This window comes from Pocillopora damicornis, chromosome 3, assembly GCF_964200805.1.
Source record: "Pocillopora damicornis chromosome 3, jaPocDami1.2, whole genome shotgun sequence".
NCBI classification, from domain to species: Eukaryota; Metazoa; Cnidaria; class Anthozoa; order Scleractinia; family Pocilloporidae; genus Pocillopora; species Pocillopora damicornis.
The window spans coordinates 2,188,247-2,201,165 of NC_142672.1; the positions used below are offsets into that span (position 1 = coordinate 2,188,247).

At 38.6% G+C, this 12,919-nt stretch overlaps 1 protein-coding gene across 1 annotated transcript; it reads right to left on the reverse strand.

Moving 5' to 3' along the window:
- Positions 1-3,489: 3,489 nt before the first annotated feature.
- Positions 3,490-12,842, reverse strand: LOC113671285 (uncharacterized). The gene is made up of 12 exons (XM_089202070.1): positions 12,515-12,842; positions 12,315-12,393; positions 11,872-11,928; positions 8,952-9,063; positions 8,436-8,477; positions 7,950-8,023; positions 7,565-7,674; positions 7,140-7,236; positions 6,556-6,632; positions 4,912-6,094; positions 4,555-4,656; positions 3,490-3,965 (listed from the first exon to the last, which is right to left on the reverse strand). Exons 1-12 carry the CDS (start codon positions 12,637-12,639, stop codon positions 3,831-3,833), a joined length of 2,193 nt encoding a protein of 730 aa, XP_089058196.1. The 5' UTR covers positions 12,640-12,842; the 3' UTR covers positions 3,490-3,830.
- Between the last annotated feature and the right edge of the window lie 77 nt (positions 12,843-12,919).

Consider the following 12,919-nt stretch of genomic DNA (forward strand, 5'->3'; position numbering starts at 1 on the left):
TACACTCACTTACACCCATCTGCAAGTAATTCTTAGGATAGAAACTAGCAAAGAAGTCCTCAAACGAAAGCTCGCTTCCGAATTGATCTTCTGCGCTTGTGATTTTTGTTGTTGATTTTATCAAAAGATTAGACCATAAAGGGGCAAAATAGTCGTTTGACTGTTATAATTCCCTTCTGTTTTTTTAATTTAATTATCTTTTTGTGTCGACTGGAGATTATAACGTTAGTTAAAGTCGCGTTCCATATCAAAACGTGTTTTTAGATGAACAATTCTTTTAAACAATTGCAAAAGTACCCGCGAGGCCATTTGATTATAAAGATCATCGTTATTTCATGGCAAACCGAAGCTGCTTTCTTTTGTTGTGGTTTTATTTCTCTCGCGTTCTTTCTCGCCCATGACAAAGCACATACTTATCATTTGGTTATCAAGGGCCTTTAAGACGTTTTAGTGAATTTCAAGAGACCATTTTACACGCTACTAAAGCGGCGCCTAGTGAAGTACGTCTGAGCAGGAATTGCCACCCCAAGGGCACTTGTGAAGAACAAAACCTCTTGCATCATAATTTACGTACTGAGCTAATTAATTTACTCCCGATAGACACCACGACTTTATAAGCACTTGAAGTACTTGGGAAACACACAGGTAAATGGCCTGCGGTTTTTGATGTAGTTCTATTTTTAAGTGGCCATGTTGTTCAGTCTGCGCACTTATCTAATTTGTTTGTCTCTGAAAATGATTAAGAATGTGTTATAAACCATCTTTCGTCAGCTCGTTCTTTACAAACCTATGAACATTACTTCTTTATGATTCCTACGTAAAATTTTTATGCTGTTTTTATTGCCTATTTTGTTTATGTTCCTTGAACGACTGCTCAAGGGAGCGCTGGCATTGTAGTGAGACAAAGTGCGATGCAGTGATCACTTCGTTGTCTAAAACCAAGTAGTATAACGATAGTATAGACTAACCTTTCTGGAAATAAAACAAAACTGTTTTTGTAGTCGTTTCATTACTCTGAGATGTGATTACCTTTAAGGGTTTTGTTTTTATTTTAAACTTGTAAGTGCTCTTCGCCTTTCAGGGAGAAAGGGGCCTTTCTTAACTAATGACCCAGAAAAACCATAGACGCCTTTCTGAAGTTTTCTTCTCGATTACAGTCATACTTTTTGTTCTAAAAGTATGCATTTGTCGAGACTTTTAAGAATAAAACGTACTAATACAACCTAAAAACGTCGCTTAACCAAGTTTAAGAATCAGAAAGGAAAGCATTAGATAGACCATCAGATTTTTTGAATATAATTTAACACATTGAATCGTTTTACAAATTCCATAAATTCCTGGAGCTTTACTTAAAACTGTTTCTTTCTGTTTGAGCTCTAAAAAAGGGAAAACTCGGACACCTTGGCTTTACTATTAAATACATTCAGAGACGAAGACTAATTTAAAAAGATTTTTATGACTGGAATGTACTATAACAAAAAAAATGATCGGAAAGATTGACAAAGCGCCGGAAACGTGGGTTTGAGCGATGTATCAGCGCATCTTCTACTCAATAACAAAAAAAATTTGGACTCTCAAAGTTCTAGAACAATATCATAATGGAGGTACACGTTGCGGTTCGCCCACATGCCGGATGTTTCTCAGCTGGGCTTCGAGGTATCGAAGTGGAAAATTACGTTCATTCGCGCGATGCTGCGTTAGAATATTTTAACTGAGTTGCGCTCACGCTTCAGTAGCTCGCCTTTAATACTGAGGTTGCAAATGGAAAAAGTCATTCTATAGTTTTGTGCAGTTGTAACGAGTAGCATTTTCAGTGTAAAACAAAGCTTTTTTTCTGAGCTATACCTCGTTTAATTTCTTTAGCAAATAATTTTGAAGGGTGAAGCAAAATTGTTTAAACCTGTTGCTACTTTGACCAAAGTCGTCAAGTATAGTGTTATGGCAGCGTTCTACGTCAAATGTAACCCACTTTCTAGGAAATATTCCAGTGTTTGAATTTTACATGCATCGGGTCGGTTAAGCTGAGGCACGTGCGTACGGGTTGAAAAATGACTTGAGAAGTAAATTCAAATCTTACCCAGTCCGGTATCGTGCTTATTTAGAACTTTTTGTTAATTGCGGCGATATCGGCTTTGAAACGACCTGATCACAATATTTGCGAAAAACGTGAATTGTACTCCGCGCATGTTAAGTCAATTATTCCTAGTTGTTTTAAGTTGTGAAGCTAAAAATGAAGACGATTTACCTTTTCCTTTCTTTCTTTTCTTCTGTAAAGCGTGTTCTATGGCGTTACTCGTTATTCACACCATAAATATTGGGGAAAATTGACTGCGTTTTTAGTCATGGTGTTATTAGAGATGAGTGTTAACTCTTGAAGTGTTGTATTACATCGCAAGGTGGTTATTTGATTCCCCGTGTTTAAGGAGGCTGCTAAAAAGAGTTCGTCTGTTATTAAGCTGTCACTAATTTTACTTCACTGTAAAGACACAACTCATTACACTGAAAGAATAACAAAGCTACATGCGTAAAACAGTAACAGTGTTTAGTATATTCATGTTGAAACATCCTCAAGGTATTTCTAACATATGAATCTCTCTAAAAACAAATCTAGATGAGAATGTCTCTATGAAGATTGAAGAGAGTTGAGAAGAACTTTTTCTCCCTATAAACTTGATGTAAAAGAAGAATTTACCCCGGATGTGAAAGCTTTTCTCGTATGTTACAATAGCTTTAAATTTAGAAGGAATTCCAACGTGTCGACATAAAGCTTCTCTCTCCCACACGTTTTAAGAAAAAGTTTTTTCTGGCTTTCCGCTCTGAAATACTGATATAGTTGGCTTTCTTTTGTTGTCTTTCTTTTTCTACTAGCTTTTTTTCTTTTTGTATTTTGTGTAGTGTGCGCGCGTGTATGGTATCTGACCTTTTAAACAATAATTTGTTAATAACCTAAGTGAAGCTGCCCTATCTTTTAGCCCTCAGTGGTTATTATGGGAAGTCTAAACTCTCCATTTTTCATGTAATATATTTTTTGGATCGTATAAATTAATTTAGGGTACAAAATAAAGTTGTTGTGTTTGAAAGAGGGGGCGTTCATTCAGGAAACCTGCTTTTTGTTTAAATTTACTCGTTTTTAGACGGGAAGTTTATTGAAATAAAAACGTATGTTTATTCATCCCACGATTGCAGTGTTTTATCAATAACTCCAATTCATTATCATTCTTCTTCGTGTATTTGTTTGTATACCCTAGTAAATTTCATGTCTACTTCTTTAATAATGAAGGTGTCATGACAACGCCCATCTTTTTAGAGGGGTTGAAAAAGCACGTAGGTGTATTTTTCTTGATTCAGTGGATAATGGAAAGAATAAATACACCTTATTCAATGGTTTAATACAAAGTACGTGCTGATATTTTGCGAGTTGCATAATATTTTCATGAGCCTCGTAGGGGGCAAGGAAAAATAAGATCAATGAGGAAAATACCGCTAGTATAACATATTAAACCAAAGGGGATTTATTACTCCAGATTTATTTCATTTTCTAGTCTTATGGCATTTAGTGTTCGAAACCTAGTAGGGTCATATCTGAGCATCTTACCGACCACATATGGAGTACGTGAAAGAAGAAAACAACATTAAATAATTCTTGTGGTATTTTAAGTTAGTTGCTGAAAAAAAAATCATGTCTAAAAAACGGAAAAGAAATCTAAGATCGCGCGGATCGTTTCTGTCCGTCTACAAAGTAATACCGTAGCATATTTTGTGCGTTCCATTGTCTTAACATGGTAAAATGACGTGATAGTGAATAATAAAGATAGTTATTCGACACTAGCTTATGGTTCATGTGCAACCACTGAAATGTACTCCTTCACTTTGTTGGCAAGCTCTTCTTTCTTGTCCTTAGATTTCACAGGGACACCTCGCTTTTTAAGCCAGTCGATCAACGTCGCCATGTTTACCTTGTGGAGCTAAATGTATGTTGTATGTTTAAGCTTCGTAATGAGGCAAAGCACTCAAGATAATAGTAAAGTGACGAACAAAAGCTGAGGGGAAGGCTGACTCCCTGATAAGTGAGAGTTAAGGGCGCGGTTCAAATTTCAAAATGAAATTTTAGGCTAAAAATCAATATGAAACTAACTGGAAGAGCGGAAAAGGGAACAGCTGTTAGCATTGATAAAACAGAGTTAAATGCCTTGACGGTTAGAAAGATGAGGATCTGCTTCCTTTGTCAGATAGCCTTAAGCTTCTTCTCGTGAAAAGAACGCATTTGGTGGACTACTGGGTTCTTCTTTGAAACAAAGTTGTTAACACATTTGAGAATTTGGAATGAAATGAGGCTGGAATTGGAAAACAGTTTTCTCTTTGTTTTCTTTGAATTACTCATTTCTGTTCGCAACGATTACTGCTCTGCAAGCTGATCAAATTATTTTCTTGAGTTCTCGACAGACATGCAGCCTATGACTTTAGGCTCAGTGTACAATAAAGGAGACGATGCCCTTAAAGATGATAAAATCCGAGAAAAGCAATATGGAACAAGGAAGGAATACTTTACGTTACCTGCTGCTTTATGGCCAGCTCTCTGACATCCACATTCTCCTGAAGTTTCGGCTTTGACTTTGGCCCTTTAGAAGGCGTGCCTTCATTTAGAAGGCCATTGATCTGAAACGGAAAAAAGCTTTCAATCAATTTAAAGACCTAAGTAGGGATTGGATATTTTTATGTTTATTGTGACATTCCTGAAGTATCGGGGGATACTTCGGATTACAAGTGACTTCTGAATAATGTCAAAGAAGAAATAAATTACTCAATTTTTTCTGGTGTTGAAAATGAACCCGAAAAACCTCCCGGACAGAGGTTAAACCGCATAAACACTTATCGGGCTATGATAAAATCATTCCACATAAAACTATGTACCCGAACAGGAGTAGAACAAGGCTCATTCAGCAGACAGGGACTGGTACCCAGTCTGCCATTTTCTGCTACTGATAATGAAGATCTATTTGCAGGATTACTGCTTGACGACAGACAAATTTCATTGCCTGCGTACGCGGTGTCTTCAAATGATCTGCAGTTTGTGTTATCTGTAGGGGAGGCCGCAATATTTCTACGTTTAGGCGCTTGTGTTATTATTAATCCAGGTCTCGCTTGAGGCAAGGACCTTGAAACTGGACTCGACAGGCTTAGACTGTGGCCGGAGGAGATGTCACGCCTAGATAATGATGCCCCATTAAAAACCGTCGTGGGAGAATCCTCTGTCACACACACTGGGCTTGAAACGCTTCTCCCAATATCTTCACTTGCCCCATCACTTATACCTCGTCTTCCTTCAGCGTGAATGTTCCTGTTTTCAAGCAGAGTGCGGCTCGAGTGTGTTGATTTATTTCCTGATTCATTTCTCACTGTCTTCCTCATTTCTGCTTGGTGGAAAGCTAGCAATGAATTCGACGAATTTGAAAGTGGGCTTTTGTGCGTGTGAGCAGCGTGATAAATTGATAAAAATCCAGAGAACGCCGTTTTGGCTCGAGGTTCAGATCCTCCTTTAAGATCTGTTTTGTGCCCTTTTTTGTAACCTGTACGTTGTTCCTCTTCATGGCTCGGCACTCGTTTTCTTGAAAACATTGGAATTATTCGTGTGCCAGTGAATTGGGAAGCAGACGCTGTAATTAGGTCAGAATCATTTGATATGCTGCTGACAGAGCTACTGCTGGTGAAACAAGGTACATATGGTGAAGAAAGGTGTGAAATAGGTTGAACGACAGGAGAGTGAGAGGTCGGCTGAGACGAAATCAAACGAGATAATGAAGATGTGACTACTTGCTTCTGAGTGTCCTCGGGTGTTTTTGTACCTCGCACAGTGAAGGGTTTACATTGGTTGAATTGAGGGGGTGTTTTCTTTGTCAAATTTAAGTGGTTTGGGTTAGAAGCGTGTTTAAGGCCGCTCGTTGGATAGAGTGGAGAAGAGCTAAAAGTCAATGGTGCCCCGCACACAGTTTGCATGCGCATTGAAAGGTCTCTTAAAAAAGAGTTGAAAATTAACTGGTGATCACAGCGAGGAGACACTAACACTTGGCTGCTTCGAATACAGCTAGCTGGGTATCTGCGTCAATGTTAAGAAATTCTCCCGTCTCTATCATGAAATCTTAAAAGAGGTCAAGTTTTGGTCTAGTTAAGTGTAGCTTTTCGGCCGACTGGGCTTATCTCCCATGGCTATTGGTACGCTCCGGATTGAATGCTTGTTCATCGTAGGTTACCACCACCTCTTTCTCCTCTTCTTCCCCCCCCCCCCCCCTTCTACGCCATTTTGTCAGGTTTCTAAGAAATTTTGCCATAGCCATTTGCACTTTTGGGGGGGCGACGAAGGGGCAGTATGGGACTAACAAGCTTTCCTTACAACTAAAACCCGGCAGGGGTTTCGATGGCTTTTGAGGCCGCTGAAGTCTCCTTTTTTCCAGTCCAGCCTCTTAATTAAACCACAAAATTAACTTACATTCAGTATTCTTAGGGCCCCATTTTAAAGTCGGAAATTGCACCATTCGAAAAACGTTGAGGAAAGGATACGTAAATATTTTATCTTTGATGTAATAGAACTGTACATTGTAGAAAATGTTTTCTTCCGGTGGAAGTCTGTATCCGTACTGTTGAAATAAATAAAAAGCCCAAAAAAGTGGACGAAGTTAAGTAATTTACGAAAATGGGGTGCATGGTTTCACTTATAAACGTGAATAAAAATTCCTACAATAGCTAATCTAGCATTTTACTCTTATTTATAAAAGACCGGAAAAGTTTACACTCATATTTATTTTTAAGGTCCCCACAAAAAAAAAATAGATATCAAAATATATTACAGGTTCTAACACGAACTTGAAGTTAGACTGTTCCATGCGTTCAATTAGTAAAGAAGGTGATTGAGGGTGATTGTAAACTGCTTGGTAATAGCGGCGGGACGAAAACTGGAGGGAGGTTTGGGAATGTGGTGTTCTTTACGCGACCCGACCTGACTATAGCGCCGTTCATTTTTTTGCTCAGCCCCTACTGTCGCGTCGTGTAATACTGCGCTCCGTTTTGTCGCACTTAACCCCTGGAACAGTCTACTTTGAATCGGTTATCCGTTTCAATAATGTTCAATCTTTCAATGTTCATACCATCAGTTTCCAATGTTTTCGCAGTTCTTCGTAACTTGTAAAAGGGCATTCATCAGGAATTTGGTGTGTTATGCTAACAATCCTTCCTTTTTTCAGGCTAAAACAGTGCAAAGGTCAATTTGCGACAGCAAGATAATGATAAGATGCACTAGATATAAGCTTTCTTACAACAGAACATCTTTCCAAGCATTTCTGAACTCCATTTTCTGCTGTAAGCGTGATAACATTTTTTTGCTTAGTTAGGATCATTAAAAAGCCCCGCCTCCTTTCAGCCCTCTTTAAAAAAGGTTGGAAAGCTTATGCACGCGACATCCAGCGAGTCAATAGCGCACAGTTTCTATCTATTTTTTGCAATGTACGTGTGAAGTTTCCTCTGATGCAAATCTACTATGATTGTAGTTGAATGCTTATGTGAGGTAGCTTACCTTGGCAACACAAAACACAAGTCGTCAGAAATAGAGATGTCACTAATGTGAGATTCTTTGTTACTGTGGAATTCTTCTAGTGCTTTTACTGACGCGGTAAAATGCTCAGGCTAGATAAAAATTAAAATAAAATAAAATAAGCAAAGGTCAAAGTACCAAAAAACAACCAAACGATGTCTTACGCGCCTGGTTTGCGCCGCAAATGCACATTTCGTTCGGTAGATTATCATAATTTTCGAAGATTTACTCAAGATAAAGCTTTTGAAAAAAAATACAACTCATCGTAGACGAAATGGTTGTCTTTTTCCTCTTGCGGTTACCCTGAACGTTCGCCCGTAAAATTGAATACTTTTAAGTGGACAGAGGCTCTACAAATGTAAAATACCTTGCACGGGGTTAACTTGAGAGAAAAAGGTTCCAATCCAATGAAAATCTTGTCGGTGATTGTTACTTCCAAAGCTGCAATTTTAACGTAAACTGCACTAAAAAGACTTCAAAGACCAACGAATTCGAGCTTCATTGGGTAAAGAGGGGAGTCATTAGATTTAAAACTTGAGAAAACATGGTTTGCATAAGATATATCGAATAGCGAGAACAGAGTTGACTATTTAATTTGTGACCTCATTCTTGATTACCATTCCAGCCATCAAGATATAATTTCTCCAAGCTTCTCTTATAAAACTGAAACTTAGCAGCTGAGGATTCTTAATATTGGGCAACAGTGAGTTGTTCCTCTAAGAGTGGTGGAAAATTTAGTTTTATACTCTTATCCAAACTGTCTTTTACTAAGCCAAGGGAGGAAGTGAACGTTGCCAAGTTCAGATAAGAATTCCAGCTTAACTCTCCCAGATAATGTCTCAATATTACTTACAGATTGCATTTAGCTTTGAATTTTCCAGCATGAAGTCTCGACCTATGTAGCAATATAGATAAATGAATAAATAAGACTGTACAAAGTGAAATAATTTATTGATTGACAAGCAAAATAGCTTCAGTGTTTTTGCAAGCATTTAGGTATCATTCATTATTCATAGCCTGGGAGAGTTGCGAGGGTGGGGTGGGAGCTACAGTCAATTTTCTTATTGTCCCCTTTATATTCTGTTGGCAGCATCTGATCCCTCTCCCTTCCACCCGAACACCCTGCGATACCCCCTCCCCCCCTCAAAAGAAAAACCCTCCGACACTCCCCCTCTCCAGGTAATAGATAATAAATGGTCTCTTAGAGGCTAAACTTGAAAGTGTTGAAATATCCCAAACCTACTTTGTGACAGAGTGTTTTCCTGCAACGAAACAAACATTTTTGTTGTATACAAAGTTCACATACAGCATTCTTCATAAGATGTAAATAAAGAATCAACTGAATGATTTGCAGCCACACCAAAATTACCTTGGACAAGAAATTCGCCAGCTTTGTTCCACAACGGTGCAAGTTTCTGTCTCATTGTGAAAGAAAAACAGAACTGAAACACAGTCCTAGTCAAGGTTACTGGTTCTGTAATCTGTTAAGAATAGATAAACACAACTATTGTTCTGTATACAAAATAGACTGGAAGGGAAAGTGGGGCAGTTCACACATCTGAGTCTTTGCTACAAAACGGACGGACCCTTACAATTGGAGTTTGATGGAGGAAGTATTTTCTCTTCAGGCGAGTCCAGGTTAGCTATCCAACTACTTTTGGAGAGGTAATGTGTTAACCCTTTGTATACCAAGGGGGGTGGTATTTATTTGTCACAAAAATGAGTACATTATACAAGAATGCTTGTCAAGCCTGCTCTTTACAACAAAACCCTATAAAACTATATATATTTGGGAAGTGCATTAAAAATTTACTTTCACAACAATTATAGAAATTGACACATGTCAAAATTGTGACGTCACAATAAGCATAATTTGCATAATTATGCAAGTTTCTAAAGGAACTTTGAAATCACCAGCTCTAAACAAACAATTCCAACTTTTGGTTTCTTACTTGAAATTCTAATCACCTTTTAACACAATTTCAAAAGGTAAGAAATATTAATTAGGGCAATAACCCTCCTTTTAGAGAATTTAAGACAGATTAATAATTGCCTTTCATAAAGTAAAAATTGAGTAAAATATAAATGAAATAAGAAATATTCAAAAGATGCAAACAGTTTCTTTATCGGTTATATAGCCAATAGTTATGTACCACACTTGCACAAAACTATGCTCTCACATTAACCAAGAGTTAATTTCTTAATGATCTTCTTCTTCCTCTTTGATATGGCCTCCCTCTTCCTTCTTTTAGCCGACGGGGACCATTTCGACTTTCATCATCATAGTAAAAGTCTCGCAACGTGTGGTACCTTTGAAAACAAGGCTCAGGGCACATTCTAACACCACAAATTGCACAGCTGTATATTGTTTTCACTTTCTGGATATGGACCTTGCAAGTTAGTCTTGTTTCATTGCTCACAAGGTAATGGAAATGATCCCGGTTGAATCTTATGTCAGGGATAGCAACAGGAGTTTCCACAAATCCCGTGTCTCTTCGAAAGCACTTGCCTTGAACTAATGTGCTGACCAGCTCCTTTCTGAACTGCAGTGCTCTTAGACTGGAATGATTCTGGGATTTGGTGTGGAGAATGTGTGCATTTGATACACACACCTCTATCAAATAAAAAAACACTTTGTAATACCAGACTGACCCCTTCATAAGTCTGGCATATGCGACAGTTCGCTGGTCAGACACATCTACACCACCCATATAGGTGTTGTAGAGGTCAATAACACCTGGTCTAGAAAACTGCTTCTTCTCCCACTTCCCATTTACTTTTACTGACCGCTGAACTGGGCTCGAGTCCATTGTACTGGTGGGAAGGGTAGCTAACACACTAACTGGCTTCCTGTCACGCCATGTCACGCAAGTCAAATTTCCCTTTTGCCTGTACAAACACTCTCCTCTTTTAAGATCTTTCACTGCTTTTTCCTTCACACCACAAATCTCTCTTGGTAAGGCTACCCTGTTGGCCCGAACTGTGCCACATGCAAGGGTTTTTCTTTCTTCTAACTCTTCAAACAAAGCAACAGAAGTATAATAATTGTCCATGAAGGCATAAAATCCCTTATCTAGATAAGGTTGCAACACAGACATAACTGCCTTCCTTCCTAAGTCTTTCTGAACTTCATTATTCTCCTTGCCAGTATAAATCTTGCTGTTCAACACATAGCCACTGGTGGATTCTGCAAGTGTGAAAGCCTTTATTCCAAATCTTCCTGGCTTTATAGGGATAAACTGTCTGAAATGCACTTTGCCTTTGAACTTAATTAAAGTCTCATCTATGGCAAGTTGCCGCTCAGGGGTGTACACTTCCTGAAACCTTGCTATGACCAAATCTAGGAAAGGCTGGATTTTGTACAGCTTATTGTAGTCTGCGGAGTCGCGTGGGGGAGCAAGGGTGTTGTCAGCAAAGTGCAGATACCGCAAAATTTGTAGGAATCGAGTTCGGGACATCACGGATGGGAAGAAAGGAGAACTTAGGACAGGATCAGTACTCCAGTAAGAACTAAGGTTCGGTTTAGTAACCAGCCCCATATTTAGGTACAGACTAATCCAGGCCTTCATTTCACTTTCTGTGACTGGATACCAAACAGAGCTTTCTGTTGGCCCTCTCTTCTGTTCTGCATATAAATTAGTCTGACTAACTAACAACTGCCATACCTCTTGTGTGAAAAACAGCTCCAAAAAATCCAAACACGATTTCAGATTTCTTGTAGTGACATTTATTTCAGGTTCTTCACTAAACTCAATATCTACTCTGCGTCCAATTTCTCTAGACCAATCTTCCTCATCCAATTCCACTTCGTTGTCAGTGTGATCTTCCTCTTCCAACTCTTCGCTAGAATCGTCAGAGCTTGATTCCGATGCACCAGAGTAAAATTCCTCATCAGAGGCTCGATGCTCGATGAAATTCGCTAAAGGCAAGTCTTCTTCGTCGATAAATTGAATTTCAACATTGTTTTGATCGTCGAAATGTAGTTCAGCATCACCTTCAAGAGCCGCCATTTTTAAATCTCCCCGTTCAAAACGTCCAAATCACAAAAAGCCTCAAAATTCGCCCAAAAACAAGCTCGATAGAAGAAATCCTCGAAAAAACTAATTAACGACTTTATGTAATTTACATTGAAATGTAGTATTAGTTTCCAGCCCCTCAAAGTGCTCTTTTCAGGCCGCCCGAATGGGGTCTGTATTTAAGTGGCCATATATGGCCACTTGGTACGCAAAGGGTTAAGTGTTTCTGGGCTGATTTCATACTCCATTTGATTGAGCTGTAGTCATGATTACCTTGATGCTCAGCCTTTGCAGTAGCTCTTGAAATTGAGGAGACTTAGACATTGGCTTCTAAAAAGTACATGGTTGAAAGGAAAATTAAGTTGTAAGATGGAATGCCATTCAGATAAAGAGCACAATCTTTAAGTACATATCTCGGTTTGATAAAATCTGTAAGAGCTACCACGACGAACACAGCAACCATAACAACCATAACGACAACAAAGGCAAGAACAACAACACTGAACAACAACGAATTAATAAGTTAATAAATAATCAATTTAATTGAATAACTTTTTCTCTTCGTTAGCTCATTCAACTATTCAATTTGGTTTTACCCTTAATACAACTCAAGCATTGTGTTCATCGTTGTGTATTTGAAATTCAAATAATCAATCAGTTGCTATAATACACATAGCGGCTCCAGTTCTACCGGTTTAAAAATAATTGATACCAACCGCAGTTATGAGAAATAATTGATTCCTTTCTTCCATTAATGGTGACACAAGAACTTTGGGTTCCGTGAAAATTAACTCTCTGCAAGCAAAATTCAAACACCTGCAAATCAACTGAGACAAAAGCTACCATCTTTATGCTTTGCCAGTAAAATCGAGTTTAAAAATAGCAGTAACCTTAGGGCTATCGAAATAAACTATACCTGCAACACAAGGGCTGGATAGTGCTTATTTCATCGTCGTTTCTCGATTGAATGATGGCTTTGACCGCCATTAGTTCGTCGAAGCTTGGCAGAGAACCGAGAAACAGAGCTTCGCGGTCCCTCATTTTATAATTATTTAGGGGATGAGTGTCTGCTCGAGTTTCGTCGTGAAATCAGTCAGTGAAAGATGTGATAAGCTATTGAAAGAAAGATAGAAGGCAGAAATATCGTTTCCATTGAACTGAATGAAAGTTCTTCGCGAAAGGTCGACCAAGGTTTTCAACTGCTCCAATTCCTTAGCGGGGAGATTTTCCCGCCATTTTATTGCGCAGGCTTCCGCTGACTCACACATCCTTGGGGCCTCACTACAGCAGTAGGCGGCCACATGAAGAGCATTAATAAGAA

What these genes read in the sequence shown, in the direction of transcription:
- LOC113671285 (XM_089202070.1), bottom strand. Translation starts at nt 12,639, where the DNA reads ATGAGGGACCGCGAAGCTCTGTTTCTCGGTTCTCTGCCAAGCTTCGAC. An exon ending in ATCCAGCCCTTGTGTTGCAG is followed by an intron (nt 12,394 to 12,514) that starts GTATAGTTTATT and finishes TTTTGCTTGCAG; the next exon opens with AGAGTTAATTTTCACGGAAC. An exon ending in TTCAAAGCTAAATGCAATCT is followed by an intron (nt 8,024 to 8,435) that starts GTAAGTAATATT and finishes TTAAAATTGCAG; the next exon opens with CTTTGGAAGTAACAATCACC.